Source organism: Phalacrocorax carbo, chromosome 6 (genome assembly GCF_963921805.1).
Source record: "Phalacrocorax carbo chromosome 6, bPhaCar2.1, whole genome shotgun sequence".
In the NCBI taxonomy this organism is placed as follows: Eukaryota; Metazoa; Chordata; class Aves; order Suliformes; family Phalacrocoracidae; genus Phalacrocorax; species Phalacrocorax carbo.
In genome coordinates, this window is record NC_087518.1 from 11,296,769 (window position 1) to 11,324,582 (window position 27,814).

Below are 27,814 nucleotides of genomic sequence, written 5' to 3' on the forward strand. Positions count from 1 at the left end.
CGCCACCGGCCCCACCGGCTGTCTCACAGCCCCGCCACCGGCCACTGACCCTGCCGACTGACCCCCAGCCCCATTGTCCTACACCCAGGGGCTGGCAGGGGCAGGCAGCAACTGCATCCCACGCCGGGGGCTCATGGGGGCTGCTGTGGGGCCACCCGGGCGGACAGGGGGGCCCACGGCACAGGGCAGAGGTGAGGCAATCTTGCTCTGTAACTTTATTCACACAGGGGGGTGTCCCACAGGCCCCACCCTGCCCACAGCTCCGGGGGCAGGCAGAGGCTGGGTGGGAGAGGCTGGGGGGCTGGGGTGGGGAGTGCAAGCCCCTCCAGGGATCACTGGCAGGTGTTGTAGATCTGGACCTGCTGGTTGATGGTGGCTAGCACCTCCCTCATTCTGGCCTCCAGCCCGCCCAGCTGGGCTGCCTTGGCGTCCAGCACTCGCTCATTGCGCTCATACGCCTCCTCCAGCACTGCAGGGACAGAGGGTACATGGGTCAGCACAAGCCCCCACCACCACCACCCCCTGACCCACCATCCTAGCCTCACCTCGCAGCCGCTGCAGCTTGCCCTGAGCATCCTGCAGCAGCCTGGCAGCCTTGTCCCGCAGCTGCTGTGCCCGGTTGCCCGCCTGCTGTGCACCCTGTGCCCGGTGCTGCACTAGCTCCTGTGCCGTCCGGTACTGGTCCCGCAGCAGCCCCTCCAGCACCTGCTGGGCAGTGGGGCTGGTCAGTAGGACCACCAAGGAACCCCGACCAGCATCTCGTGACCCCCGCATCCCCTGCTGACCCACCTGCTTGGCCTCGCCAGCTCGGTCCCGTGCAGCACCAGCTGCCTCCTGGGCACGTGTGGCTGCCAGGCTGTTGTTGGCACGTTTCACCTTCAGGGCGTCCGTCTGTCCATCCAGGAGTCCAATCCTCCCCATGGCACCTGCTAGTCGCTGCTCTGTGCTCACCATCTGGTCCTGCATCTGGGTACCAGTGGCACAGGGGGACAGGCACAGTCAGGGTTCCCGCACAGTGGGGACAGGGCCCTGCCCATCAATGTGGGGCAGAGGCTGCGGGGATGGGGCCCCTACCATGCCGAGGGCGCTCTCGCTGTGCTGGATGTCACCGGTGGCACGGTGCAGCGCCTTCTCGGCCATGCCCTGGGCTTGCCGCGCCTCCTCCAGTGCCTGCTGCACTGCCTCAGCTGTGCCCCGCATCCCCTCCGCCCGTGACCTGTGGCCAGGGCAGCACGGCCTCAGCACCAGCCCAGGCTGGGGGTCCATGGAGGGGCCACATCCCCATGGCCCCAGGCTCACCTGGCCCTCTGGGCGTCCTGCAGTAGCTGCCCGACCTGGCGCACATCACCAGCCGTCTGCTCCAGGATGGCATCCACGCTGGCCAGGCTGCGCACCCGTGCCTTGATCTCCTCGGCCAGGTGGTGGATCTGGGCCGGCGCAGCAGGGAGCGACAGCTCCAGCACCCGGCTGGCCACTACCTCGATGCTCTCGGGGTCAGCCCCCTCCTCTGTGGGTGGGAGCCATCAGTGTCCCCCACCATGGCACCCCAGGGAGGAAGGGGGCAGGCAGACCGGGGGGTGGTGGACAGCTAGGGGGAAGCCATGGGGACAGAACGTGGGGCAGGGGACAGTTCGGGGGCACGGGATGGTCAGGGGAGAGCAGGGACCATGCAACACAGTGTGGGGCAGGCGCAGTGTGATGCAGTGCCAGGGTGGTGCAGTGCTGTGGCGGTACAGCCCACATGCAGTATGGGGACCATGCAGTATGGCGCAGTGCAGGGTCGGTGCAGTGTGGTGCAGGTACGGTGCAGGTGCAGAGTCACACAGTGCCAGGCAGGGGTGGCGAGCCCCCCTGGCACGCTGGCACTCACGGCTCAGGAAGGCCTTGACATGACTGATGAGCTCCCGCAGCTCCTTGTTAGAGCTCTCCACGCGGGCCCTGGTCTGGTTCGCCTTCTCCAGGGCTGCCTGTGCCTGCATTCGGGCCTCATCTGCTTTCCCCTTGGCCTCGGCCACCTGGGCAGGGGCAGAGACCCTCAGAACTGGCCATGCCGCATGCTCCCACCAGTGCCTGTGTGCCACATACCCTGTGGGAGAGCTGGGCCACATCACTGGCAGCCCGCCGCAGCTCCTCCTGGGCATGGTGTGCCCGGTCCAGCGCGCTGTCAGCTGTGGAGACGGCCCCGCTGCAGCTCAGACCCCCACAGCGCCGTGTCCCATCCTCGTCCCGGCATCCGGCTCCCCCGCAGGGGCTCTCGGCACAGGGCACATCACCAGCTGCACCGCACACCTGCAAGGCAGTGCAGGCTCAGGGCAGCTCCAGGCACCTTCCCCCCAGTCCCCTCCCCACATCCTACCTTCTCGTTGAGTGGGTGCAGATTCAGCACCCGTGCCCTCGCCGCCAGGTCCATCAGCGCCCGCCGGCTGGCTGCATTTTGGCGGTTGAAGTTGTCCCGCCGGCTGGCCAGGAGCTGCTCGGTGCGTCGCCGGGTGGCTGCCGAGGTGCTGACAGGGCTGGGTATGGCACGGGTGGAGGCATCTGCCTGGTGCTCTGCCTCCCGCGACTCCCCATGGGACTGGCGGATGCTGTCATAGGCACCTGGGGGCAGCAGCAGCACCATCAGACCCACGACCATGGCCCTGCCACGCTGGCTCAGCTCTGTGGTGTGGCTCACCCAGGAAATTGGAGGTCTTGAGGGCATGCAGCTGCTGCTCCAGGTCCTGCAGGCTGTGGTTAAAGGCACGGGCACCCCGGTCCACTGCACTCAGCATGTGGCTGGCGTTGAAGTTCGCATCCTGGGTGGCCGTCAGCTCCCCCTCCAGCCGCGTCAGTCTCTCTGTCGCTTCCTCGATCTGCCGCCTGCAAGGGAAGGGGGTGACAACCTATCCCCAGAGCCACCCCAGGAGCTGTGCTCCGCGCTGGGTGCTCACCGCAGACCCTCCGTGGCATGTGTCAGGTGTGTGGCCGTGGTGGCAGTGGCATTGCGGGCGGCCACCACGTCACGCACAGTGGCCAGACTCTCCTGCAGCTGCCGGAAGGTGCCCTCGAAGGTGCCGGTGGCCCCAGTGTGCTGCAGGAGGCTGGCCCGCTGTGCCAGTGCCCGGGTGCGGGCAGCCAGGTCCTGCACCACCCGGTCCCAGTCCCCGAAGCAGGGGTGGCAGGGCTGGCAGGCAGGGAAGGTGCCGGCAAAGCCCCGGGCGCACTGGTCACAGCGGATGCCTGAGATGCCGGGCCGGCAGTCGCAGTGGCCACTGCCACGGTGGCACTGGGTGCTGGCAATGCCGCGGGGGTCACAGTCACAGGCTGTGGAGAGAGCGAGGTCAGCATGCCACGGGGCTCACTGCAGAGCCCCCAGTGGCACCGGCTCTCACCTCGGCACTGCTGCCGTGGGTCGCCCCAGTAGTGTTCCTGGCAGTCTGTGCAGGTCCGGCCCCCGAATCCCGGCCGGCACAAGCACTGCCCCGTGAACTGAAAGACATGGCGCATCCAAGGCTAGCACAGCTGCAGCTCATCCCCAGACCCATCCCAGCCCCCTCCACCCCATCCCTGTCTCACCTGGTCACAGGCAGGTGTCAGGGCGTGTTGGGGGTGGCAGGCGCAGGGCTGGCACCCCTGCCCACTGCCCAGGTTCCAGAAGTTGGGGCTGCAGCGGTCGCAGCTCTGGCCTTCCACATGGGGTAGGCAGTGGCACTGCCCACTGCGCCTGTCGCATTGGCACTGCTGGGGCCCACAGGTGCTGGGGTCGGTGCCCAGCACATTGCAGGAGCAACCTGAAACCAGACGGGTCCTGAGTGGGGACGGGGATGTTGAGATGAGTACAGGGATGGGATGGGGATGAGATTGGGATGGAGATGGGATGGAGGTGCAGATGGTATGGGGACACAGGCAGGGATGGGGATGGCAATAGGTGAGGGTGGAGGCAGGATGGAGGTGGGATGGGAAATGCATGACAGCCACTGATGGGATGGAGATGGGACAAGGGCACAGTCACGATACAGATGGGATGAGGATGGGATGGGATGGGGACAGAGTCAGGGTGGCAGTGGGGATGGGATGGCAACAGGACAGGAATGGGCATGAGATGAGTATGTAGATGGCATGTGACGAGTTGGGCATGGGGACAAGGATGAAGCCACAGTGCCAGGGCTGGGCAGAGGAGACAGCCCAGAGCAGGGCAGGGCTGCAGGGACCCCACCACGCTGTGCATGAGCAAGGGCAACCATGGGCATGCATGGTCCCCAGGGACATGCTGGGCCCTGGAGGGAGGTCTGTCTCGGCATGGCCATGAGTACTCACGCCTGCAGCTGTGCCGCGTAGCATCCCCGTAGTAGCCGGGCTGGCACTCGGCACAGTATGGCCCCACCGTGTTGTAGAGGCACCGCAGGCAGCGCCCTGTGTGCCGGTCACATGCCTCTGGGTCCATCACATCAATGTTATTGTGGCACTGGCAGGGTAGGCAGCGCCCGCCAGGCTGCAGTGGGTCCCCATAGTACCCGGGAGCGCACTCATCACAGCGGGGACCTGCTGACACAGAGCACTGGGCAGTGCCCGGGGACAGGAGCACCCCCCGAGGGCACTGAGTGTGCTGCAGGGAGCACCCACCTGTGTACCCGGGGCTGCAGTGGCAGACGACCTCATGGGAGCGGCTGTCCTGGTAGCAGGAGGTGGCAAAGTGGCGGTGGCTGCCGGGCCCCTCGGGGCAGGGGCAGGGCCGGCAATGCTGCCCAGAGCCCAGCGCCGGGTTCCCAAAGTGCCCAGCTGCGCACCTGTGGGCAGGTGGTCACCAGGGGCCGGGGCTGCCAGCGGCACTCTACCCCGGTTCAGGTGTGTGTCCTGCTTACCTCTGGCACCTCTCACCATCTGTGTGGTCACGGCAGCGCAGGCAGCTGCCCGTCTGGGGGTCGCACTCCTCGGTGTGCCCGTTGCACTGGCAGGGCCGGCAGGAGGGGAAGCCCCAGTAGCCAGGCTGGCAGCGGTCGCAGCGTGAACCATGGGCACCCTCGCGGCAGGAGCACTGCCCCGTGACACTATCACAGACGGTGCTCACTGACCCCTCACTGCTGCACTGGCACACTGGAAGGCAGAACACCCATGGCATCTGCCCCCAGCATGCAGGGAGCATCCCTCCCTGTCCCCACCAGCCATGGCGTGCCCAGGCTTCTCTCCAGCTGGGCTGGCACAGCCCCATGGCACTCACCTCGGCACCCACCAGGCCCAAAGCCGAAGGTTCCTGGGGAGCAGCGGTGGCAGCGCCGTCCCATGACGTTGGGTTTGCACCGGCACTGCCCGCCCTGGGGCTGGCACTCGGCACTGAGTGAGCCCTGGGGGTTGCAGAGGCAGGCTGCAGGCAGAGAGTGGGGTGAGCAGCGGCAGTGGCCACTGTAGGGTTTGGGACGGGGCATGGGGTCATACTCACGCAGTGCCCCATCATGCAGGATGGCTGAGAGGCTGTGCAGGAGGCTGGAACAGGGCTCGGCCACAGGCGAGGGCCCTGCAGCGTGGAAGGACTGGGCACAGCGGTACCGCTCGAATGTCTCCCGGCGCTCCATGGAGCTGGGGTCACCTGCGATGAACATCTCCAGCGAGGAGTAACGGGGCAGGAGCACCAGCTGGAGGGAACAAGTCAGTGGGACATCATGCCTGTCTCTCCCTGTGTCCCCTATGGCCACCTCCTGGCCCACAAAGGGTTGGTGTCCCCTGTCCCACTACCCAGCCACCCCTCACCGAATCGATGAGCACGCTGGCGGTGGGATCCTGCTGAGTAGCAGCACAGCCCAGCTCCAGGCGGAGGGTGTAGGAGACACCCCGCTCCAGACAGACAGGCTGGGGCAGCACCACGTACCTGGGGGGGGCAGAGCAGAGCACAGGCAGCTGGGTGCCTCCTGTGAGCCCCAGCATAGCCCAGTCCGGGCAAGACGCTCACCTGGCTCCGGAGGGGAGGCTGGTGGAGAGCTGGTCATCGGCTGGGATGGTGTTTCCACAACGGCTGCTGGCTGAGATGGGGCTGGGGCGCAGCACCATCAGCCTCACCTCCTGCCAGGGCTCCGGATGCTGCCAGCGGAGATGGAGCTGTGCCAAAAAGCCTCACCGGCCAGCATGCCCCACCACCACCCCCCAGTTTGGCAATGCATACCACTACCAGCTTCACCAGCTGGTGCTCACCTGGGGCTCGTACCGGATGATCACGTCATACTCGGTGGAGAAAGGCACGTCACTCACGTGAAACTCCACCCAGCTGCCCTCCAGCATGTGGGCAAAGCCTCTCCCCGTCCATGAAGCCGGCTGGTCTGTGGGGGGCTCACGCTCCACCACTGAGCCCTGGTGCAAGGTGGCGTTGTGAGATGGGACCCCAAGAATTGCCTGCTAGTTTGGGGACCCTACAAAGAGCCACCCACTGCCCTGCTCTGCCTAATGTCCCTCCCTAGGGACACCTTTGTCCCTTACCTGATGTAGCCGAGCATCCTCAGCCTCATAGGTGTAATGGTCCAGGTTGATGTGGTAGAAGCCAGGCTCCACCTGGCTGCACTGCCGTCCCACCACGTGGCTGCGGCACCGGCACTGTCCTGTCTCCACTGCACACCTGGAACCCCAGCAGCACCATCAGCCCTGATGCCCACAGGGATTCCCCTTGCCCCCTGTGTCCCCACAAAGACTCACAGGTTGTCGCGGGCACCTCCCACATTGCAGTTGCATGGCCGGCAGCCCGGGAGGTCGTGGCTCAATCCCCAGTGCTCAGGCTGGAAAGAGCAAGGGTGTCAGGGAACACCCGGCTGTGGTGTCATGGCCCCAAGCACCGTGCATGCCCCCTGAGCACTGTGCATGGCTCCAGAGCACATCCGCACTCACCAGGCACTGGTTGCAGTTGCGTCCAGTCACCAGCCGCTTGCAGAGGCACTCGCCACTGATGGGGTCGCACCGGGTACCCTCAGTCACTGTGCCGCGGGGGTCACACTGGCACCCTGCATGGAGAATCAGTAGCGTCCAGCAGGGCCAAGCCACACGCCCAACCCCGGCGGGTGCCGCCCTGGTACCTACGTTGGCAGCCCTGCGGGTTAGCAGCACTGAGGCCAAAGAAGCCGGGTTTGCAGCGGTCACAGCGGGGACCAGCCACATTCTCCTTGCAGCGGCACTGCCCTGCGATCAGCCCCCGGGCTGGGTCATCGGCGCCGTCGCACAGCCCCCCATCCAGAGAGCCCTCGGGGTCACAGTCACAGGCTGGGGGTGCAGGCAGGGTCAACACTCCAACCCCCTTGTCCAGCCCCACGCAGCCTGTTGCACCACATGCCCCCCTGGCACCGACCTCGGCACACTGCGGGGTCCCGCAGGTCTTTCCTGGCGTCCTTGTAGTAGAAGGGCTTGCAGAGGTGGCAGCGGCGGCCCATAGTGTTGTGCTGGCAGCTGTCGCACACAGCCCCACTGGTGTTCCCCGTGGCCAGGAAGACCGCCATGTCGAAGTGGCACCGCCGTGAGTGCTCATTGCAGTCGCAGCCTGTGGGGATGGCACCGTGGCACAGCATGAGGCACCCCAACCCCCTGCCTGTCAGGCAGCACCACCAATGCCAAACCTCCCCAGCCCTGACTCCCCTTACCCCAGTATGCAGCACCCCAACCCCAAACCTCCCCAAACTACATCCTGCAGCACTCCAAACCCCCCACAGCCAGTCTGCAGGATGCCAGTCCCCACCCAAGCACATCCTGGCATGCAGCACCCCAAAATCCCTGGCACGGTACAGCCTGCCAGCCCCGGCACTGGGATCTCTGTGCCAGGAGCCAGTGCCGGCACAGGGCACTCACGGCGGCAGGCGTTGGTGCTGGAGCCCTCGGCTGGGCGCCAGGGCAGGTCGTGGTAGAAGTCCTCACAGCGCTCGCAGTTCAGCCCCTGCGTGTGGTGCTTGCAGACACAGCGCCCATGCACCTGCCGGGACACTATGGTGAGGGGCTGCGGGGCCATGCTGTGCTGCACCTGACTCCGGCAAGGCACGTGGGGCCAGCTTGCCTACCATGCCGTCGGTGGTGGCAGGGGCCCCGGTCAGCGGGGCACACTCAGAGGCATGCCCATAGCAGAAGCAGTTCCCACGCATCACCAGCTCGTAGAGTGCGTAGTAGTACTTCTCCTGGATCTCCCGTCGCGTGTCCAGCAGGTTGTCCCCCAGTGTGTGTAGCTTAGTGAGGTTCACCCGCAGGTTGGTGACGCGCAGCAGGTCTGGGGCAGGGAGAGATCTGTGTTGTCACAGGGCGGATGGGCTTGTCCATGCGTGGCTCAGCTTTGCCATGCACGGCCAGTGTGGGATGTGCATGGCCACAGGGGGCTGTGGGTGGCTCAGTGGAGCTGGGCACTGCTTGGCTCGCCTGTGCACAGTTGGGCTGGGCTGTGCATGGCATGGAGTGTCTACAGTATGGGGTGTCCATGCAGGGCTGCACACCATCAGGCTGGGCTATTAGTGGCTTTCTATGGCACGGCTTTTTGGCACGCGGCTGTGCATGGTTTGTCTCACATGCACAAGGTTGCACGTAGCCAGGCTGTACATAGTTGCGGTGGTTCAGCTCCCCTGCACGTGGTTGTGCATGGTCAGGCAGGGCTCTGCCAGGAGCTCTGCAGACAGGGCTCTCAGACAGGGCTCTGCAGCCTCCCCCAGCAGATGCAGGCTGAGACCCCACTACTGCAGAACAAGCACCTTGGGCTTAGGGCACCTTTCTGGGCATCAGGGCCCCACTGCTGGGGGCTGTGCCCAGAGGATGGCTGTGCCCAGTGGGCGCAGCCTGGGGCGCCCCAGCAGGATGGTTCCCCCAGGACTGCAGCTTCCCAGCAGATTCCTCCCCTCCTGCTCCCAGCCTAAATTTAGCCTGGTGATTAACCCACTGCATTCTGTGCCCGGCCCAACTGCTCTTCCCATCATGACACTGTCCCACACCGTGGTGCCACTTGGCACTGGGCTCGGCTCCAGCACGGCTCCAGCAAAGCCCACCCCTCCACTCACCCCGATGCAGCCTGACCTTTAGCTGCTCCCATGGGGGGGTATAGGAAAAGCCTGAGTCCTGGCAGGCTGGATCCGGCCCTGACCCTGCAATGGGGCTCAGAGCAGGGAGAGAGCAGCCAAAATAGCTACGCCCAAAATAGAGCAGTCAGGCAGGAGCCCGGGGCAGGCAACTCACTCTGGATGGCGGGACTGTAGGGGTCCCGGATGGGGATGGCGGGGTCCAGCACCCGGTAGATCACCTGGGGGGAGAAGGCAGGGCAGTGAAGGGAGAGCAGGGGGTCCCCCAACCCTCCCATGGCAGCACTGGGGCCTCACCTCCCCCTCGGTGGAGGGCTCGATGTCGGAGTAGCGGGACTCGCAGATGATGTCATCGACACGGCGTGGGGGCCCACGGGGAACGTGGGGGAAGGAGGCAGCGCAGTCATAGGCGAAGTAGCGGTAGACCTTCCAGCTGCGCCCAAAATCGGCCGAACGCTCCACCAGCATGGCCGCAGGGCGGAAGGTCTGCAGGACACCCAGCTGGGATGGGGCCGGCCCCGCAGCCCCCATGGGCTTTATCCTGTCCCATCCCGTCCCATCCCATCCTGGGTACCCACATGCTGGGACCCACCTTGAAGGTCATGATGAGGTGCGTGAAGTGGAACTCAGCCTCCAGGTCCAGCTGGATGCTGACGTGCTCCACACCTGGGGGTGACACGTGTGACTATGGGGAGCACCCACTCGTGGGTCCCTGGGGTTCATCCCCCCAACCCGGATGCGGTCCAAGGGCGTGCCCATGTCCTCCGGCTGAGTCACACTTCCTCAGCGTGGGAGGAAGGGAAGGAGAGCCCCCCGGGACACCCCACTACCCCCGCCCCTGGCTCACCGTTCTCTGACTGCCACCAGGCTTTCTTGGGGCGGGGGGCAAAGGTGGTGACTACGTTCTCGATGCGGTGGCTGTTGGTGTTGGTGCGGGCATCATAGGGCCGCCGTGAGTCACAGACGAAGCACTTCTTCTCCTCCTGCGAGCGGGAGGCTCAGTGGTGTGTGTCCCCATCCCGTCCCCTCCATCCCCATCTGGTCCCCCCCGTCCCCATCCCATCAGCTCCCGCTCACCTGGAGGTGGCTGACGATGCAGTAGGGCTGGGGCCGGTGCAGCCCGCAGGTGGAGGTGGCACTCAGGCGGGGGGCTCGCCCCACCAGCAGGTCCCCGGTAGCCGGGTAGCAGCTGCCGCGCGCGCAGCCCTGGGGGGGGTCGGGGGCCGGGGCCCTCCCCAACCCTGCGGGGCGGCGGGGGGCTGAGGGTGCTGGGAGGGGGGAGGGGGACACGGGGGACGCGGAGCCCCTTCCGCGGCCACCCGGAAACAGGGTGGCGGGGCCGCGCCAGACCCTGGCCCCCACCGGGCCCCGCCGGGGCGGGGGGGGGGGAGCGGACTCACCGGCCAGCAACGGCAGCAGCAGGAGTGCGGCGGGGCTCCGCATCGCGGGGGCGCAAAAGGGGCGCAAAGCGGGTGCAAAAGAGGCGCTCGGCAGGTGCCCGGCCGTCCCGTCCCGGTCCCGTCCCGCCCCGCCGGTTCCCGTTCCCGTTCCCGTCCCCGTCCCCGTCCCCGTCCCCGTCCCAGTCCCTCCCGCTCCCCCCTCCGAGCTGGGCGGCGGGCTCAGCGCTCGGGGCTGCGCGGAAAGCGCGGGGCGGATCCCGGCCGGAGCGGGGAGCGCGGGCGCGGCCGGCCTCAGGCAGGAGGCAGGCAGGGAGGCACCGGACACATGCAGCCGCTCTTCAGGACTTTATTTGCAGGCGCCGCCATGCTACAGGCGCCCACGGAGGGGACGGGACTCCTCCGGGCTGCGGGGCAGGACCGGGCCCCGGATCCCAGCCGCCGGCCCCGCCGCCGGTCCCTAGCAGGTGGCGTAAGCGTTGGCCCTCTCCCGGATCTCCTCCAGCAGCCCCCAGACCTGCTGCTCCAACGCCTGCAGTCGCTTCGCCTTCGCTGCCATCGCCCGCTCGTTGGCCACAAAGTGCTGCTCCAGCTCTGTGGGACGGGGGCACGGTTGGGGTGCAGCCCCTCCACTACGTCACCCTTGGAGCACCAGGCAGGACATGCCCGGGGAACAAGGGGGGATGTGCAGGTGGGCACCAAGCTGGGTTGGAGTGGCAGGGAATGCCTCCCATCACATGCGCCCCCCTCACCTTCAAGCTTCCTCTTGCTGCTGCTGGCCTTGTCCAGCAGGTTCCGGGCCTCTGCTGTCAGCTGCGTCACACGCTGCAGGGCCCCGCTGGACACCCCAGCCAGCCCGCTCACCCGGCCCTTCAACACCATGTAGCGCTGTGTCACCTGTGCGAGGTCCTGGCGGCACAAGGGCATGGCTTGTGGCATGCACATGGCACAAGAGGCTGAGCCCCCTCCAGCACCCGATACCCCCTCGGTGCTGTGCCATGGCCCCGGACAGGGTCAGGCCTCACCTGGCTGAGTGTCCCCGAGGCAGCGGAGGCATGCTGTGCCCCGTCCTTGGCTTGCTGGGCCACGCGGTGGACATCCTGGCCTTGCTCCTGCAGGGCAGTGACCCGCTGGGCCAGCTTCTGCAGCTGCCGCTGCGCCCGCAACTCCATCCCCTCCAGCGCCTGCAGCCTGCGCTCCGCCTGGGCAGGTACAGGCACCGGTCGCCAGCATGCACAGCAACCTGCCATGCCATGGCGCCAGCCTCACCGCCTTGGCAAACCCACAGCACCTGCCCCACACAGTCCACCTTCCCCTGGCACCAGCCTGGCTACCCTTGATGCGCCCATGGCATCAGCCTTGCTCTCCACTGCACCAACCCCATTACTCCTAGTGCCCCCACAATACCAACTCCGTTACTCCCAGTGCACTCATGGCACCAACCCTGTTATTCCCAGTGCTCCCACAGCACTGACCCCATTGCCTCCAGCATGCCCAAAGCACCACTCTGCTCCCTAGCCATGCCAGCAGCATTGGCCCTGCTGCCGCAGCCCCAGCATGCCCACAGCCCCAGTGCCCCTCACCTCCTTGGCTCTGCTCTCGGCCACCCGGATGGCATCCCTGGCGCTCCGCAGGGTGCTCCCCGCTGCCATCACCTGCACCCGTGCTGCATCCAGCGCCCGCTGCGTCACCACCAGCTCATCCCTCACGCCCTCTGCTCGCTCCCTGTGGCAGCATGGGCAGCTCCAGCTCCTGCTAGCGCTGCAGGACAGACCCCCACTCCCTGCCCACCCCGGCACAACTCCCACCACTTGCCTGGCATCCTGTCCCTGTGCCAGCAGCCCCCGTGCCATGGCCAGCCCCTGTGCTGTGCTGTTCAGCACTGCGTCCACCCCCTCCAGCTGGCCAATGCTCTCCTGCATCTCCTGCAGCAGCTCCTGGATCCGGCCAGGACTGCTGGGCAGGGAGATGTTCAGCACCTGCCGGGCCACCAGCTCGATGCTGCCTGGGTCGGCTCCCTCCTCTGTGGAGACACAGGAGCGGGGTGGGCTCAGGGTGGGTATGCTGACCCCTGCCATGCTCATGTGCCCACTCTGTGCTGGTGCTACCTGCCAGGAAGGCCTTGATGCGGCGGATGAAGTCCCGCAGCTGGGCCGTTGCCTTGTCTGCATGGCTGCGGGCGGCCTGCGAGTGTCCCAGCGCCTCCTCTGCCTGGCTCCGTGCCCCCCGTGCCAGCTCCTGCACCTCCTGTGTCTGAGGGGCATGGGGCTGAGTGGGGGGCACGGAGCGGCCCCAGGAAGGGGGTGCACTGGGGTGAACAGGGTGTACGGGGGGACATGCACAGGGACAAGATGGGGGCATGCAAGGTGGTGTAATGGGGTGTGCAAAGGGGCAGAGGGGCCATGCAAGGGGACACGAGGGGGTGTGCAACAGTGTACAAGGGGGCATAGAAAGGTGTGCAAGAGAACATAAAGGGGGTGTGCAAGGGGGCACACAAGTGGCCCAAGGGTCATCTGTGAGGGGGCGTGAGAGGGATATACTTGGGGGGGACACACTTGAGGGCACAGAAAGATCACAAGCAGGATGGGCAAGGGTATGCAAAAGTGCATGGAAAGGGCACAAAGAGGAACACAGAAGGGGACACTGAAGTGGCGTGGGAAGAGTACAAGCAGGACATGGAAAGGGACATGCAAGGAGGCATGGAAAAGCCATAAGTGGGACACACAAGAAGACATCAAAGCGGCATGGAAAGGGCACAAGTGGACCACACAAAGGGGAGACCAACAAGTGCCATGCAGCTACCACCCCTACCTTCTGTGCCACAACACCCAGCTGCCCCAACGCCACCTCCAGCTGCTGTGAGGCATTACGGGCACTGCTCAAAGCTCGAGCTGAGACAGACAGTGCCCCTATGCATCCCGTGCCACCGCAGTGCCGTGTCCCCATGCTGTCCCGGCATAAGGCTCCTCCACAAGGTGCTTGTTCGCAGCTCCGGTCCCCCGGCAACCCACAAATCTGCAGTGATGCCAATGGTGGAGATGACGGCTCAACACTGAATGGGGGAGATCCCAGTGCCAGGGCAGCACATGAATCTCCCTCCATGCACCTGTTTGCTCCCTGCCACTCCCTCTCTCACCTTCTCATTGATTCTGGCAATGCTGAGTCCCATCACCCGTTTCTGTGCCTCCCGCAAGGATTTCCGTGCTGCAGCTGTGCTGCGGCGGAAAGCATCACCCTGCTGCCGCAGCACCTGCTCAGCTGCCCGCTGTGTTGCCTGTGCCCCATTCAGCTCACTGGCTGTGCCGTTGGCCACCACCTCTGCCTGTCGTGAGTCCTCCACCGATGCCAGGATGCTGCGGTAAGACTCTGCGGGTGCTGGCATCAGGGTTTGGCCAGGATGGTTGCCACTGAAGCCCCCAATCCTTGCTGGATGCTCTTACCACTGAATCCAGCTGCTGCCACAGTGCTGAGGAGGATTTGGAGGTGGGAAGCCGTTTGGTTGAGACCCCCTAGCTTGTGGCTCAGCCTGGCTAGCCGGTTGTGGTGCTGCACATCTGCCTGCGCCAGCTGATCCAGATCTTGCTCCAGCTCTTGGAGCTGCTTCCAGAAGTCATCCAGCTCCATTCTTCGGGGTGGGGAGAGAAGTCTTAAGCCTTTTTGGGTGACAAAAGGGAGGTCCCCCCTCCCCAGCCCATGGTGCACACTTGCCTGGTGCCATCCAGCTGCCCAGGCAGACTGTTGAGGAGGGGGCCACTGGGGCTGCCCCCCTTGCCCAGCAGCCGCTCCACATGTCCCAGCATCTCCTCCAGTGCTCGCAGGCGGTGGGGGCTGAGCAGGGGCACGGACCCCCCCTCCTGCAGCGCTCGTGCCTGCGCCCTCAGGCGCTGCAGCCAGTCCCGCATGCTGCCCAGGGCCAGGTCCCAGCGCCCAAAGCAGGGGTGGCAGGGTGAGCAGTGGGGGAAGGCTTCCTGGTAGCCCCTCTGGCAGTGGTCACAGCGCAGCCCCCCAAAGCCCGGCCGGCACTGGCACTGCCCGCTGGACTGCTCACACTGCGGGCTCTCAGTGCCCAGTGGCTCACACTCGCAGGCTGTATAGACAGGCAGTGGTGTGTCCCAGTCTCCCCAGGGACCCCCATGTCCACAGAGTGCTACCATGTCCACAGAGTGCCACCCAGCATCCCACTGTGTCCCCCTGCATCTTCAGGGTCCCACCATGTACTCAGGGTCTCCTATATCTCCACAGTCCTCCCACACTCAGGGTCCCCTGGGTCCCCCATGTCCTCAGGGCCTTCCATGTCCCCAGCATCCCACTGTGTCTCTAGGGTCCCATCATGTCCCCAGCATCCCACTATGGGTCCAGGGTTCCCCATGCCTGAAAGGTCTCATCATGTCCCCAAGATCTCAGCATGTTCCCAGGATTTCCTGAGTCCCCAGAGTCCACTGTGTGCCCAGTGTCTCCCCAGGGCCCCAGTGTTGATCCCACCATGTCCCCAGGGCTCTCCATGTCTCTAGAGTCCCACCATGCATCCAGGGTCCCTCCATGACCCCCTGTTTCCCAAGACTTCCCATTCTCCAGGGACACCATGTCCCCAGACAGCCCCTGTCCCCAAAGCCCCTGTGCCCCTGGTCCCTGGTACATGCCCCCACCTCGGCACTCCTGCTCGGGGTCTCCCCAGTGATGCTCCTGGCACTGGGAGCAGATACGGCCCCCGAAGCCGGGCCGGCACTTGCACTGCCCTGTCACCTGTAGTGAGAGCAGCGTCCTCAGCTAGGCAGCTTGCCTGGTGCTGGGAGGGCAGCAGAGCCATGCTGCGGTGCTGGGGGTCTCACCGTGTCACAGGCGGGGTGCAGGGCATGTGTGGGGTGGCAGCCACAGGGCTCACAGCCTCCTGGTCCCCCCAGGTTCCAGAAGTGGGGTGCGCAGCGGTCACAGCTCTTGCCCACCACATTGGGCCGGCAGGCGCAGGTGCCCATGCCACGGTCGCAGGCACAGGTGTTGGCGGTGCAGTGGGAGGCCAGGGTTCCCCGTGGGTCACAGCTGCAGCCTGCAGGCAGGTGGGCGACTGTGTGGGGCTCAGCCCATACCCCCTGCCCAGGCAATGCTCTCCTGGCACCTAGCCCCAGCACCCAAAATCCCCTGCCTGGCTCTGAACCCATGCACAGCCCCAAACCCCCTGATCCCAACATCCCCCCAATCCTGATCCCTGTCTCCTGCCCAGTCCTGACCCTGGGCACAGCCCCAACCCCCTGCCCCCCTACAGCCCCAAACCCTTCTGGTCCTGATCCCAGCCACTCCCGAACCCCCAGACACCCCCAAAACCTGACCAACCCACTCCATACACACACACACACAACCCCAATTCCCTTGCACCCCGATGCAGCCCCAACCCTCTCTTCCACCCCAACCCCTTGCATGTCCCCAAAACCCCCTGCACATCCCCAAACCCTCACACAGCCCCAGCACTGGCACAGTCCAACCTCCTGCTCCAGTGCAGCCCCCTGCCACACTCACGCCGACAGCTGCGCTGCAGGGCATTGCCATAGTAGCCGGGCTGGCAGTGGGCACAGCGGGGCCCGGTGGTGTGGTACAGGCAGCGCAGGCAGCGCCCCGTGTGGGGGTCACAGGCCCCTGGGTCACTGGCATCAATGTTGTTGTTGCACTGGCAGGGCCTGCACACCCCCCCCTCCATCTCTGGCGCCCCGAAGTAGCCAGGGGAGCAGCGGTCACAGCGGGGCCCTGTGGGGAGTGGGGTTGTGGGTGCCAGGGGTCCCACAGACCTGGCGCCTGGAAGTCTCTGCTGCACAGTGCCCACCCTGCCCCTCACCGGCATATCCAGGCGCGCAGAGGCAGACTATGTGGTGGGTCTCCTCATCGGCATGGCAGGCACTCCCATGGTAGTGCCGCGTGCCAGGATAGCCGGGGCAGGGACAGGGCCGGCACTGCTGCCCCGAGCCTAGCACCGGGTCCCCGTAGTAACCATCCTGGCACCTGCAAGGATGAGAGATGGGTGCCCCGAGGATCCATTCAGTCCTATCCCACCATCCCATCTCATCCATGACATGCCATGCTATCATATCCCATCTCATCTCATCCATCCCATCATATCCCATCCCACTGTATTCCATCCTACCCCACCGCATCATGTCCATCCCATCCCACCATCCCATTATATCCCATCTCATCTCATCCCACCCCATACCATCATATCCATCCCATTCCATCCTACCATCCCATCTCATCCATCCCGTGCCATATCATCATATTCCATCTCATCTCATCTATCCCATCATATCCTATCCCACTATCCCATCCAATCTCACCCCATCATACCCCATCCCATTGTATCCCATCCCATCCCATCCCATCCCATCCCATCTCATCCCACCCCACCCCATCCCATCCCACCATATCCCATTCCACGCCATGCCATGCCATGCTGTTCCATCTCCTCCCCTCTGATCGGGCTCACCTCTCACAGTGCCGGCCGGCGGTGTGGTCACGGCAGCGCAGGCAGCTGCCTGTCCAGGGGTCGCACTCCTCTGTGTGCCCGTTGCACTGGCAGGGCCGGCAGGAGGGGAAGCCCCAGTGGCCAGGCTGGCACTGGTCACACTGTCGGCCCACGGCACCGGGCTGGCACTGGCACTGCCCACTCACCGCATCACACAGCTGTGACACCGAGCCCTCCGGGGAGCAGGAGCAGGCTGCAGGACAACATGGCTTAGGTCAGGGACATGGGTGCAGGGGCACAGGGATGGACAGACAGACAGATGGGGAACCAGAACCCAGGGCATGCCCAACCCACAGGCTATTGCACAGGAGGGTTCATGTGGGCAGACGGATGGGCAGACAGACAGAGTGAGTGAGTGCAAGGCAGGACAGCGCCCACCCCAGGCAGGAGTGTGGGGCCCAGATGGATGGATGGATGGACGGATGGACAGACAGAGGGGGAACTGGGACCCAACACACAGGCTGCAAGACGGCAGGGCTGAGATGGACACGTGCGCAGACAGATGGGCAGACAGACAAGTGAACAGGCAGATGGGCAGCAAATGGGGCTCTGATGGCTGGACGGGCAGAGAGACAAGAGGGACAGGTTTGGCTGGCAGGTGCAGATCCTGCTACTCACAGCTGCAGCCGAGGGGCCCGAAGCCATAGCTTCCCAGGGCACAGCGGTCACAGCGCCGGCCGAGGACGTGGGGCTTGCACTCACACTGCCCTCCCTGCGCCTGGCACTCGCTGCTGCGGGAGCCCTGCGGGTCGCACTGGCAGGCTGCGGGCAGTAGGGCCAGTGTGGGGCCAGGGCTGCCCTGCCTGCACACTGCCCACACCCTGCACACACCCTGCCCAAGCCCTGCCACGGCTCCCCTTCCATGGGCATGGCCTCATCCTGACCCCCTGCAACAAGCACAATCATCCTGACCCACTGGCACAGGCAGCCCTGCCCACCCTGTGGAGGCATGGCCCCATCCCGACCCACTGTGCCAAGCACAGCTCCACCCTCACCTGCTGCCCCGGGCACATCCCTGGACCCCATCCCAGTGCCCCCCACTCACGCAGGGCCCCGCCGTGCAGCAGGGCTGAGATGCTGCAGACCAGGCGGGTGCAGGCCTGGGCCAGGTTGTGGGGGGGGGCCATGTGAAATGCCTCCAGGCACTGGTACCGCTCCAGCTCCTCCCGGCGCGTTGCTGCCGCCGCCTCCGCCCCATGGAAACCCGGCAGTTCTGACACCCGCGGCAGGAGCACCAGCTGTGCCAAGCAGTGGGGTGGGGGTAGAGGAGGTGGGTCTGGGGGCCAGAGCCATCCCCCAGTGTGGGACCTGGCCCCTGCTCCTGGGCCGGGTCCATCTGCCCTGGGGCAGCCCCAACCCTGCTGGGAGGCCTGACCAACCCAGCCCCATCAGCAGCCCCAGCTCCACTGATATTCCCATCCAAATTGCCATCCCCACAGGCATCCTTATCCCGATCCCCGATGACATCCCCAAGACCAGCCCCAACTCCATCCCCACCCCCAGCCCCACTGAGATTTCCATCCTCATCCTCATCCCCATCCCTATTCCTATCTCCATCCTCACCCCCTTTCCCATTCCCATCCCCATTCCCTCTCCCCATCTACTTTTGCATCCCCATCTCATTCGCATCCCATTCCCTTTCCCACCTCACCCCACATGCAGCCCCAGGTGGATGTCGCTGCCCACCCCAGCCCGTGATCCCCCATCCCTGCCGAGTGCCAGGCATGGGGTGCAGTGGGATCCCCCTCACCGAGTCGATGAGGATGAAGGCGCCAGGGTGGCGCTGGGTGACGCCGGCCCGTTGAAGCCGCATGGTCACCTCGTAGGGGGTGCTGGGCTCGAAGCAGAAGGGCCGGGACAGCAGCACGTACCTGTACAGGGGCAGATGTCAGGGCACAGGCACCCCAGGGCAATGGGGATGGCCATGGGACAGCAGCAGCACCCGGCCACCTTCCTTGTCCCTGTCCCCATCCCCATCCCTCACCTGGGTGCAGCACTGTCCCTGTTTCCATCCCGTCCTTCAGTTCTGGGAGTGTTGCAGGGCTGTCCTTGTCCCTGCCCTATTCTGATCCCTGTTCCCATCCCCACCCCATCCTCATCCTGATCCTATCCCCATCCCCACCTTCATTTTCATTCCATCCCCATCCCATTCCTATCCTCATCCCTGTCCCCATCCCATCCCCATCCTCATCCTCATCCCCATCCCCACCCTCATCCCATCCCGTCCCATCCCACCTCTGGCTGTGGGGCAGGCTCTCACGGTACATCTGCTCAGAGGGCAGCAAGTTCCCGCAGCGAGGGCTGGTGGGCAGAGCCCGGGAGCTGACGCTGACCACAGCCTCCCAGTCCTCAGCTGACTGCAGTGACAGGCAAATTGGTGTCAGGGCCATGCCGTGCCATACTTGCCATGGTTGTGGCCATGGCCATGGTTGCGGCTGCGCTCACCTCGGGCTCGTAGCGCAGCAGCAGCTCGTAGTCCATGGGGTAGGGCACGTTGTCCACGCGGAAGGTCAGGCCAGCCCCGTCCCGCACCCGGGCAAAACCCGAGCCCGTCCATGTCACCATGCGCCTGGTGCCATCCCGCACCACCTCCTCCACGTCCGGCTGGGGAGGACACCAGCATGGCTTGGCTCTGTCCCCCCAGCTCTACCCCCCAGTCCTCCCCAGTCCCGCAGCACCCCGCCATGCCCCATCCCACCCCCCTGGGGCTCACCTTGGGGGGCTTCTGGCGGCTGCGGCGTGAGGTGGCACGGGGCTGGGGGGCACGGGGGAGGCTGCGCTGGTGCCGTGGGCGCCCCTTCCGCACCCCCGGCTCCCCCATGTTGTACTCCAGGCAGTCCTGGGGCACCTCCGCCCGGATGGTGCCCTGTGGGGATGGGGTCAGGGGATGGGTGTCATGCACGGGGACAGCCATGCTCAGGGACAGCCATGCATGGAACACAGTGCACAAGGCTAGGCTGGGAGTGCAGGGACACCCCCAGGAGACTCACCGGGAGCTGAGGGTGACCGGGGCCGTGGCCAGTGGCCTGTTCGGCCTCGTAGGTGTAGTAGTCGAGGGGGGCGCAGAAGAAGCCAGGCTGTACCTGGTCACACTGCCGCCCCATGAGGTGGGGACGGCAGGGACAAGCCCCATCCTCCATGGAACACCTGGGGGTGACCATCTTGTCCCTTTGTCTGTCCTTCTGTCTGGCACTGCCCTCACCCATCCCTCCCTCTACCCCATCCCTATCCCTCCATCTCAGGGGATGGAGATCCCCCCCCCCCATTCCTCCCTCCCTTCACCACAGCCCCCTCTGCCTCTCCAGCCCTGTCCCTATCCCTCCACCAATGTCACCATCCCTCTCTCCCTCCATGCTTGACCCCCATCCCTGTCCCCACTCTCTCCCCCCATCCCCATGCCCCACCAGGCACTGTGCTGGGCCCCACCGGTTGCTGTAGGCTCCCCCGAAGTCACAGGAGCAGGGCCGGCAGCCCCCCACATCGTAGCTCAGCCCCCAGAACTCGGACTGCAGTAAGAAGGGGAGGTGTGGGGCTGGTGTGGGGCAAGCCCAGCACAGAGGGGTACCATGGGGCTGGGGAGAGTCAGGGCCAGGAGCATGGTGTGGGGCAGGCTGGGGCACTCACCACGCACTGGCTGCAGGAGCGCCCAGCTGCAAAGCGTTTGCAGTAGCAGTCCCCACTGATCGGGTCGCAGGGGGAGCTGCCCGCTACCGTGCCCCGCGGGTCACACCTGCATGCTGACCCCCACACATGCATGCACCTGAGATGTGAGGGTCTGCCACACGGCACTGCAGCCCACGGGCTTCATGGCCCTCCCACCCAACATGTGTCCTTCCACCCCCACCCCTCCATCCCCAACTCTGTCTCCATCCCTCCATACCACATCCCTCCATCCCACATCCCTCCACCACCATCCCTCTACCTCCATCCCTCCATTCTCATCCCTCCAGCTCACATCCCTCCATCCCACATCTCTCCATCCTCATCCCTCCATCACCACCCTCCATCTCACATCCCTCCATCTCCATCCCTCCACCTCCATCCCTCCATCCTCATCCCTCCATCCCATAATCTCACATCCCTCCATCCCACATCCCTCCATCCTCATCCCTCCATCTCACATCCCTCCATCTCCATCCCTCCACCTCCATCCCTCCATCCTCATCCCTCCATCCCATAATCTCACATCCCTCCATCCCACATCCCTCCATCCTCATCCCTCCATTGTCATCACTCCACCTCCATCCCTCTACCTCCATCCCATATCCCTCTATCTCCATCCCTCTATCCCCATGCCTCCATCCCATCTCCACTCCCATCCCTCCACCCCACATCCTCCTGTGCCCATCCCTGGGTCCCAGCTCACGCTGGCAGCCCTGCGGGTCTCCATGGCTGAGGCCATAGGTGCCATGCTGGCAGCGGTCACAGCGGGGACCGGCCACATTCTCCTTGCAGCGGCACTGCCCTGCAATCATGCCCAGAGCCACATCTGTGTGCCCATCGCAGGTGCCTCCATCCAGTGAGCCCGCCGGGTCACAGTCGCATGCTGCCGAGAGAAAGGCCATGGAGAGCTGCAGCTGCCAGCAATGGGAGCTGTGGGGCCAGGGCAAGCCATGGAGCTGGGAGCGGTGGCACTCACGGGCACAGGCGGTGGGGGCACGGATGTCGGAGCGGGGGTGCCGGTAGTAGAAGGGCTTGCAGAGGTGGCAGTGGCGGCCCATGGTGTTGTGCTGGCAGCTGTCACACACAGCCCCACTGGTGTTCCCCGTGGCCAGGAAGACCGCCATGTCGAAGTGGCACCGCTGCGAGTGTTCGTTGCAGTCGCAGCCTGTAGGGATGGCACCACAGCACAGCATGAGGCATCCCAACCCCCTGCCTGGCAGCACCCCCACCCCAAACCTGGGGATGCAGGTCCTCAATCCCAATCCTTCAAGCCCCAGCCTGCAGACCCCCAGCCCCACATCCCAGCAGAATGCACCCCAACCCCTGCAGATTGCATCCTGCAGCACCCTGAACACCCTAAACCTCAGCCCCATGTGCAGCACCCCCAACCCCAAAGCATAGCACACAGGACCCTCAACCCCCAGCCCCAAGCCACAGCCTTCGGGATGCTGAACCCTCCACGCACAACATGCAGGACCCCTATTCCCCAACCCAGCTTGTAGGACCCCAAGCCCCCGGGCACAACACGGTGCTGGTGCTGGTGCAGGGCACTCACGGCGGCAGGCGTTGGTGCTGGAGCCCTTTGCCGGGCGCCAGGGCAGGTCATGGTAGAAGTCCTCACAGCGCTCACAGTTCAGCCCCTGCGTGTGGTGCTCGCAGACGCAGCGCCCATGGATCTAGGGGGGAGCACCCAGCTCAGCACAGCCACCGGGTCCCACGGGGCACCATGCTGTGCTGGTGGTTGTGTGTGCCTCACCATGCCGGGGACAGGGGACGGTAGGGCGCCGGGTGCCGGGGCGCAGTGGGCAGCGTGGCCGTGACAGAAGCAGCTCCCGCGCAGCACCAACTCGTCCACGGCATAGTAGTACTTGTGCAGCACCTCCTGCCGTGTGTCCAGCAGGTTGTCCCCCAGCGTGTGTAGCTTGGTGAGGTTCACCCGCAGGTTGGTGATGCGCAGCAGGTCTGGGGGGGAGGTGGCACTGTCAGCACCCACCCCATCACCCACCAGCCCCACGGCCCCAGCACACCTGGCCACGCACCCTGGATGTTTGGGCTGTAGGGATCTGCCACAGGGATTGAGGGGTCCAGCACCTTGAAGATGACCTGGGAGAAGGAAGGGGTGGGTGATTCCAGACCCCCCAGAATCTTCCCCCCCAGCACTGTCCCAGCCCCACGCACCTCCCCATGGCTGGAGGGCTCGATCTCAGAGTAGCGCTGGTCACACAGCACCTCATCCACCAGCCCCGAGGGCTGGCTGGGGATGCCAGGAAAGAGCTTGGAGCAGTTGTAGGCGAAGTAGCGGTAGACCTTCCAGCTGTGCCCGAAGTCGGCCGAACGCTCCACCAGCATGGCCGCGGGGCGGAAGGTCTGCGAGACACCCAGCTGGGACAGGGGCCGGCCCTGCAGCCCCCACTGGTCCCTCCTATCCCATCCCACCCCATCCCAGGCACTCACGTGCCAGGACCCACCTTGAACTTCATGATGAGGTGAGTGAAGTGGAACTCGCCCTCCAGGTCCAGGCGAATGCTGACATGCTCCACACCTGGCAGGGAAAGAGAGGTGATGGCCAAGGCCAGGGAAGCCCCCCAGGATCCCGTGGCCATGCAGCCCCGAGGCACACACACATGGCAGGCGGCTCTGCGGCCACCCCTGCCTCACCGTTCTCTGACTGCCACCAGGTCCGCTGGCCGTGGGGGCTACTCAGGTAGATGACGTTCTCGATGCGGTGGCTCTCAGGCAGGGATGGGTCCCGTGAGTCGCAAGTGAAGCATTTCTCTGAGTCCTGTGCTGGGCAGCAGCACCATCAGGGATGCGCTGCTGGAGGCTGCGCTGGTGCCTGACTGTGCCGGAGCTGTGCCGGAGCCATGCTGGGCCATACTACGGCCAGGCGGACTCACCTGGAGGTGGCTGACGATGCAGTATTCCTGGGGCCGATGCAGCCCGCAGGTGGAGGTGGCACTCAGGCGGGTGGCTCGTCCCACCAGCAGGTTCCCAGTGGCTGGGTAGCAGCTGCCGCGGGTGCAGCCGTGGTTCAGGTCGGGTTCCTGCCAGCCCCCTGCTGCCGGTGCCCCCGCTGCAGGGAGCAAGTGCATGGGCTGGAGGCTGTGCCAGGGCCCCGGGCTGCCCCTTGCTCCCCTCCATGCACCCTGGACGTCTGACCGGCACCCTCCCCACCCCCAGCCATCCCATCCCGTCCCGTCCCCGCATCCTGACCCACTGATGCAGCATGAAGCTCCATGACCCAGAAAGGTGCTGGCAGCAGCGCCAGGGCCTCGTGACCGGGGGGCAGGGAGCAGGGTCGAGCGAGCAGCAGAGGCAAGCGGGGCGCTGGCAGCCAAGGGGCCGGAGAGGCTGGGCAGGGGGTGGCTGCCTGTGCTCCTGGGGGACTGGGCAGCCCCCAGGGCACCGAGCGGTGCCAGGGGGAGCTGGGAGCCAGGTCAGGCGCTTGCTAATCCTGCTGGGGCTCAGCACAGCCTGGATTCCCCGCTGGGATTTGTGGCGGTCAGGCCCTCCTGCCAGCCAGGGAGCATCGCCATTGCCACCACCTCCGCTGCCTGGCACCCTTCACCCGGGCTAGGGTCCTGGCGCCACTGCAGCACCTGGTATTGTGGGTGTGCAGAGTGCCCAGCTGTGCACAGTGTCCCACTGAGGCCAGTGCTTACCCAGGAGGAGAGCGAGCACCAGGAGGTCCATGGGCAGCTGCGCACTCTGCCTGGGGGGACATGGAGACGGCACTGAGGCAAGTCACAGGGTACGGCATGGGGTGTAGGGCAGCCAGGGGCTGGCCTCTCCCAGCTCCAGCACAGCGGTGCACCCAGGGGACAGCACTGGGAAGCAGCGTCAGGTAGGGCAGTTCGGTCCCAAAGACCCCTGGGTTGACTCCCAGCACCCACCCCCATGGTTGTGCCCCAGACCCACATGGCCTGGGGGGGCTGCGGCACACAGACCTGGCACACAGCTGTGCCCTGGACCCCAGACCCTGCACGAGCTGTGCCGTGCCTCATCCTGCCCTGCTCAGGGTGGATCCATCCCTTCGAGTGTCACTGGTGTCCCAGGGGGGCTAGGGCCAGCCAGGGAGGGGAGCCAGGAGCTCCGGAGCTGGCTGGGCAAGGTCATCCCTGCCGCTGGCCTGGGTCCCACCATTAAATTTAGGCTAGAGCTGCCTTTTGTGCTTCCTTCTCTCCCGGTACCGCCTGCTCCCAGCCTCGCAAGTGCTGGATCAAAGCCTAGCCCCGGCGCTGCCCAAACACATCTTTCCTGTCCCCATGTGGAAGCCAGCCCAGGACAGGGGAGCTCAGGGTGGAGGGGGAAGCGTGACTCTGCCCCGCCATCGATCCCGCTCAAAGCCGCACCAAGGCAGCGGGCGAGGCAGTGTGGGACTGTGTGCTGGTGAGGGGGTCCCCAAGCCCCGCAACCCCCCAGTACCTGGCCTCCTGCGACTTCCAGCGGGGCAGTGGGGCTGAGGCTGGGGGTGGTGTGGGACCTGCTGCCCCCCAGGCTGGACGTGCAAAAATGAGCCAGGGCGAGGGCGACGATGGGATGGCGGCAGCCGGCAGCCCCCCTTCCCCGCGCATGATTCTTATTCAAATGGGCTGCCCGCTGAAAGGGACGGCGGTCTCCAGGCTACGGGAATGTCACTGCCGATTCCTTCTGCCTGGAGGCCTCCGCTGCCCGCCCGCCTGCAGAGGCCAGCCTGGCCAGGCGTCGGCAGCCCAGGCACGCCCCGGCTCCCGGGTGGCACAGTGGGCCCTGCCGGCGAACAAAAGGGCGCCTCGTGGGCCGGTGAGCCAGCGGCGCCGCGTTCCCCAGGCTCCCGGCACAGTGCGGCAGGAACGCGCCTGCCGCTGCCTGCAGTGAGGTGTGTAGGGAGGCATGGTGGGACGGGCACCCGACGCCGCCATGACTGCACATGGCCATGGCACTGCTTTTCGCCCCAGCTAGGGATGCCCCATGGCAGAGGCACTGGCATGGCTTGGCTACAGGGTGGAGCCACACCAGGCATCTGCCCTACCGGGAGCTCGCTTGGGCACGGCCATGATGCCGCGGGCTGGGCACATTCCTCCCGAGAGACCCGGCCCTTCCCACCGCCACGGCTCCCCGGGCAAAGTCCGGCACACGCCAGCCCCGGGAAGTCTACTTGGGCGCAGGGAGACCCAGCCCATCTCTCCTGAGGGACCCACAGCCCCTTCCCTGTGCGCTGCCTTGTGCTGGCTGCCGGCGCCCAGCCTGTGCCCTGGGGTTGTGCTGTGTGCCAGGGGCTGTGCTGCGTGCCAAGGGCTGTGCAGCGTGCCAAGGGCTGTGCCGTGCCCTGGGGCTGTGCCGTGCCCAGGGCTCCCCGCCAGCATGCCGGCTCCTACCTGTACCCGTGGGACCCAGTGTGCCAGGCAGGTGGTGGTGGCCCAGGTGGGCTGCGGAGGCGGCCAGCTCGGCCCTGCTGGGCTCGGCTGCTGTTCCCAGAGGAGGGCAGCCGGCGCCTGTCTCCTCCTCCAGCACCGTGTGCCAGGCGAGGGGAGGGACCTGTCTGCACCAAGCTTTAGCAAGGTGAGACAGAGGCCAGGTACAGGCTGGCGGTGGCCCATGCGTAGCACAGTGGTGCCCCACACCAAGCCTGGCTGGGAGCTGGCACATGGCAACCCTGCAGGGCTGCCGTGCCCTGTCGTGTGGCACATGGGGCCGCCAAGACAGGCAGCCTGGCCAGACTCACCCTGCACCACAAGGGCTCATCTGTGCCTATATAGGGCGTGCCTCCAGCAGTGATACCGGGAGCCCTGGGCCAGCATGGCAGCCAGCTGTGCTCCCCTGGCACCTGTGCCGGATAGATCCTGCTCCCGTCCAGTGCTGGCACCATGGGCACCACCATGCCCTGAGCCAGGACCCCACTCACCCTGTGCCAGTCAGCGTTGCCTAGGATCCTTCGGACCAGCTGGGCTGGGCGCTGAGGTGGCAGCCCCTGAGCCCTGCAGGGAGCACGGTCGTGTACCGGGGCTGGGCTCGACAGAGACCTCACTGTCACACTGGGATGGTGCCTTTTATTAGCTGCAGCTGAAGGAAGGAAGAGGAGCCGTGTGTCCTCCACACCAAGGCTACAGTCTGGCTACCCGCTGGAGAGCAAGGTCACGGGCAGACAAAGCAGCAGCTCCCTGGGCTGCTGGCCATGGGCATGCCAAAACCCATGTCCCTAGGGACACTCCGACACAGTGCAGGCTAGTCCCACGTGTCTCAGTGGGGCACAGGATGCTGTGAGCAGAGCCCTGCCAGCTCCCCATGGCCATGTTCTCAGCAGGCGCTGGGAAACCCAGAGGAAAGGCAGGGCTGTGCTCTCTGAGGCTCCAGCAGCGCAGGGGGGTGCCTGGGCACCACCACCTCCTCAGCTAGGAGAGCTGGCAGGAGATGAGCTGAAAAAGGGCCATTAGCACTGGCCAGCATGTTGCAGGGATCTTGCCAAGCAAACCTTATCTGCTCTGAGGAGATCCAAAGTGGCCTGATAAAGGTAACTATAACAGATTTCAGGCCTTGAAGAGCAAGGTAAAACCAGGAGGGAGGGATCCTCAGAGGGATCTGAGGGGCAAGTGAAGTGTTCCAGCCCACATCCAGGCATCTCCCAGCTCCTCTTAAGGCTGCTCTGACTTCCCAGCCTGAGCTGCAATCCCCCCTCAGCCGCTCCACAGCTGAACGCATGGGGGGTGGCCTGTGTCTGCCCGGGGAGGTGACATGACCAGGGGCAGCTCTGCCTGGCCAGAGATCTGCCAGCAGCTCTGCTGTAGCCCTCCGTCACCAGCATTTCAAAGCCGCTGAGCGTCACCCACTCCCTCAGGCCCCCATGGCCTCAGCTCCACCAGCATCTTTCAGCAGCAATTAGAGCACTTTCTCGCTATCGCCAGCAGACCGAACAGCTTGGAGGAGTAGCAGTGGGAACCAGCAGCACTCGCTGCTTTGGGGCACACAGAGGAGGGTCCCCCCCAAAGCCTCGGCAGAGCCTCTGAGCTCCTGGGGCAGCCTCTCACGCCTGGCCAGCCCTGCTTGGACTGACTTCAGTGAGCTCAGCAGGCAGCCAACCCTTCCCTAAACATCCTCAGTGAGACAGAGAACCACTTAACCACTTCCCTTCCCAAGGAATGAGCTCCGGCACCAGAGCCGGTGTCTGCCCGGGGCCACCGTCCCACCACAGTAAGTGCTGGGTCAGTGCACTGACGGCCCCGCGGCACAAACCAGATCCGGATCGCACGTGGGTAAACAACGTTTCTGTTGAA

At 65.4% G+C, this 27,814-nt stretch overlaps 2 protein-coding genes across 3 annotated transcripts; both read right to left on the reverse strand.

Annotated features, from left to right (window-relative positions):
- Positions 1-200: 200 nt before the first annotated feature.
- On the reverse strand, positions 201-10,553 carry LAMB2 (laminin subunit beta 2). 2 transcript variants are annotated; one of them, XM_064453656.1, is made up of 33 exons: positions 10,397-10,553; positions 10,074-10,237; positions 9,844-9,979; positions 9,589-9,662; positions 9,294-9,482; positions 9,154-9,217; positions 8,001-8,203; positions 7,795-7,915; positions 7,301-7,489; positions 7,036-7,215; positions 6,847-6,959; positions 6,658-6,737; positions 6,445-6,580; positions 6,163-6,318; positions 5,924-6,051; positions 5,725-5,842; positions 5,417-5,609; positions 5,198-5,341; positions 4,842-5,073; positions 4,603-4,766; positions 4,297-4,521; positions 3,556-3,770; positions 3,372-3,468; positions 2,931-3,303; positions 2,675-2,859; positions 2,357-2,598; positions 2,086-2,289; positions 1,871-2,015; positions 1,300-1,507; positions 1,075-1,216; positions 790-966; positions 546-705; positions 201-469 (listed from the first exon to the last, which is right to left on the reverse strand). In XM_064453656.1, exons 1-33 carry the CDS (start codon positions 10,437-10,439, stop codon positions 333-335), a joined length of 5,337 nt encoding a protein of 1,778 aa, XP_064309726.1. In that variant the 5' UTR covers positions 10,440-10,553; the 3' UTR covers positions 201-332. The 2 variants fall into 2 exon arrangements, with proteins under 2 accessions (XP_064309726.1, XP_064309725.1); XM_064453655.1 differs by having other exon boundaries at positions 546-708.
- Positions 10,554-10,646: 93 nt separating this feature from the next.
- On the reverse strand, positions 10,647-26,245 carry LOC135313817 (laminin subunit beta-1-like). Its single transcript, XM_064453701.1, is given in 38 exon segments — positions 10,647-10,987; positions 11,146-11,302; positions 11,419-11,595; positions 11,977-12,114; positions 12,205-12,416; positions 12,502-12,646; positions 13,205-13,408; positions 13,530-13,759; positions 13,834-14,018; positions 14,102-14,480; positions 15,040-15,136; positions 15,223-15,437; positions 15,905-16,129; positions 16,218-16,381; positions 16,863-17,094; positions 17,520-17,663; positions 17,947-18,139; positions 18,652-18,772; positions 19,137-19,258; positions 19,347-19,505; positions 19,615-19,767; positions 19,892-20,048; positions 20,328-20,407; positions 20,526-20,638; positions 21,268-21,447; positions 21,541-21,729; positions 22,120-22,240; positions 22,321-22,526; positions 22,604-22,667; positions 22,743-22,931; positions 23,033-23,106; positions 23,223-23,346; positions 23,462-23,637; positions 24,227-24,276; positions 25,922-25,940; positions 25,943-25,957; positions 25,960-26,059; positions 26,061-26,245. Coding segments are annotated over 38 exon segments (5,775 nt in total). The 5' UTR covers positions 26,193-26,245; the 3' UTR covers positions 10,647-10,853.
- Between the last annotated feature and the right edge of the window lie 1,569 nt (positions 26,246-27,814).

Coding starts and splice junctions, on each gene's coding strand:
- LAMB2 (XM_064453655.1), bottom strand. CDS start 10,439: ATGCGGAGCCCCGCCGCACTCCTGCTGCTGCCGTTGCTGGCCG. Junction 7,216..7,300: donor GGACCCCGCAGTGTGCCGAG/GTCGGTGCCAGG, acceptor CTGCACCCCCAG/CCTGTGACTGTGACCCCGAG. Junction 6,738..6,846: donor GCAACTGCAACCAGTGCCTG/GTGAGTGCGGAT, acceptor TGCTCTTTCCAG/CCTGAGCACTGGGGATTGAG.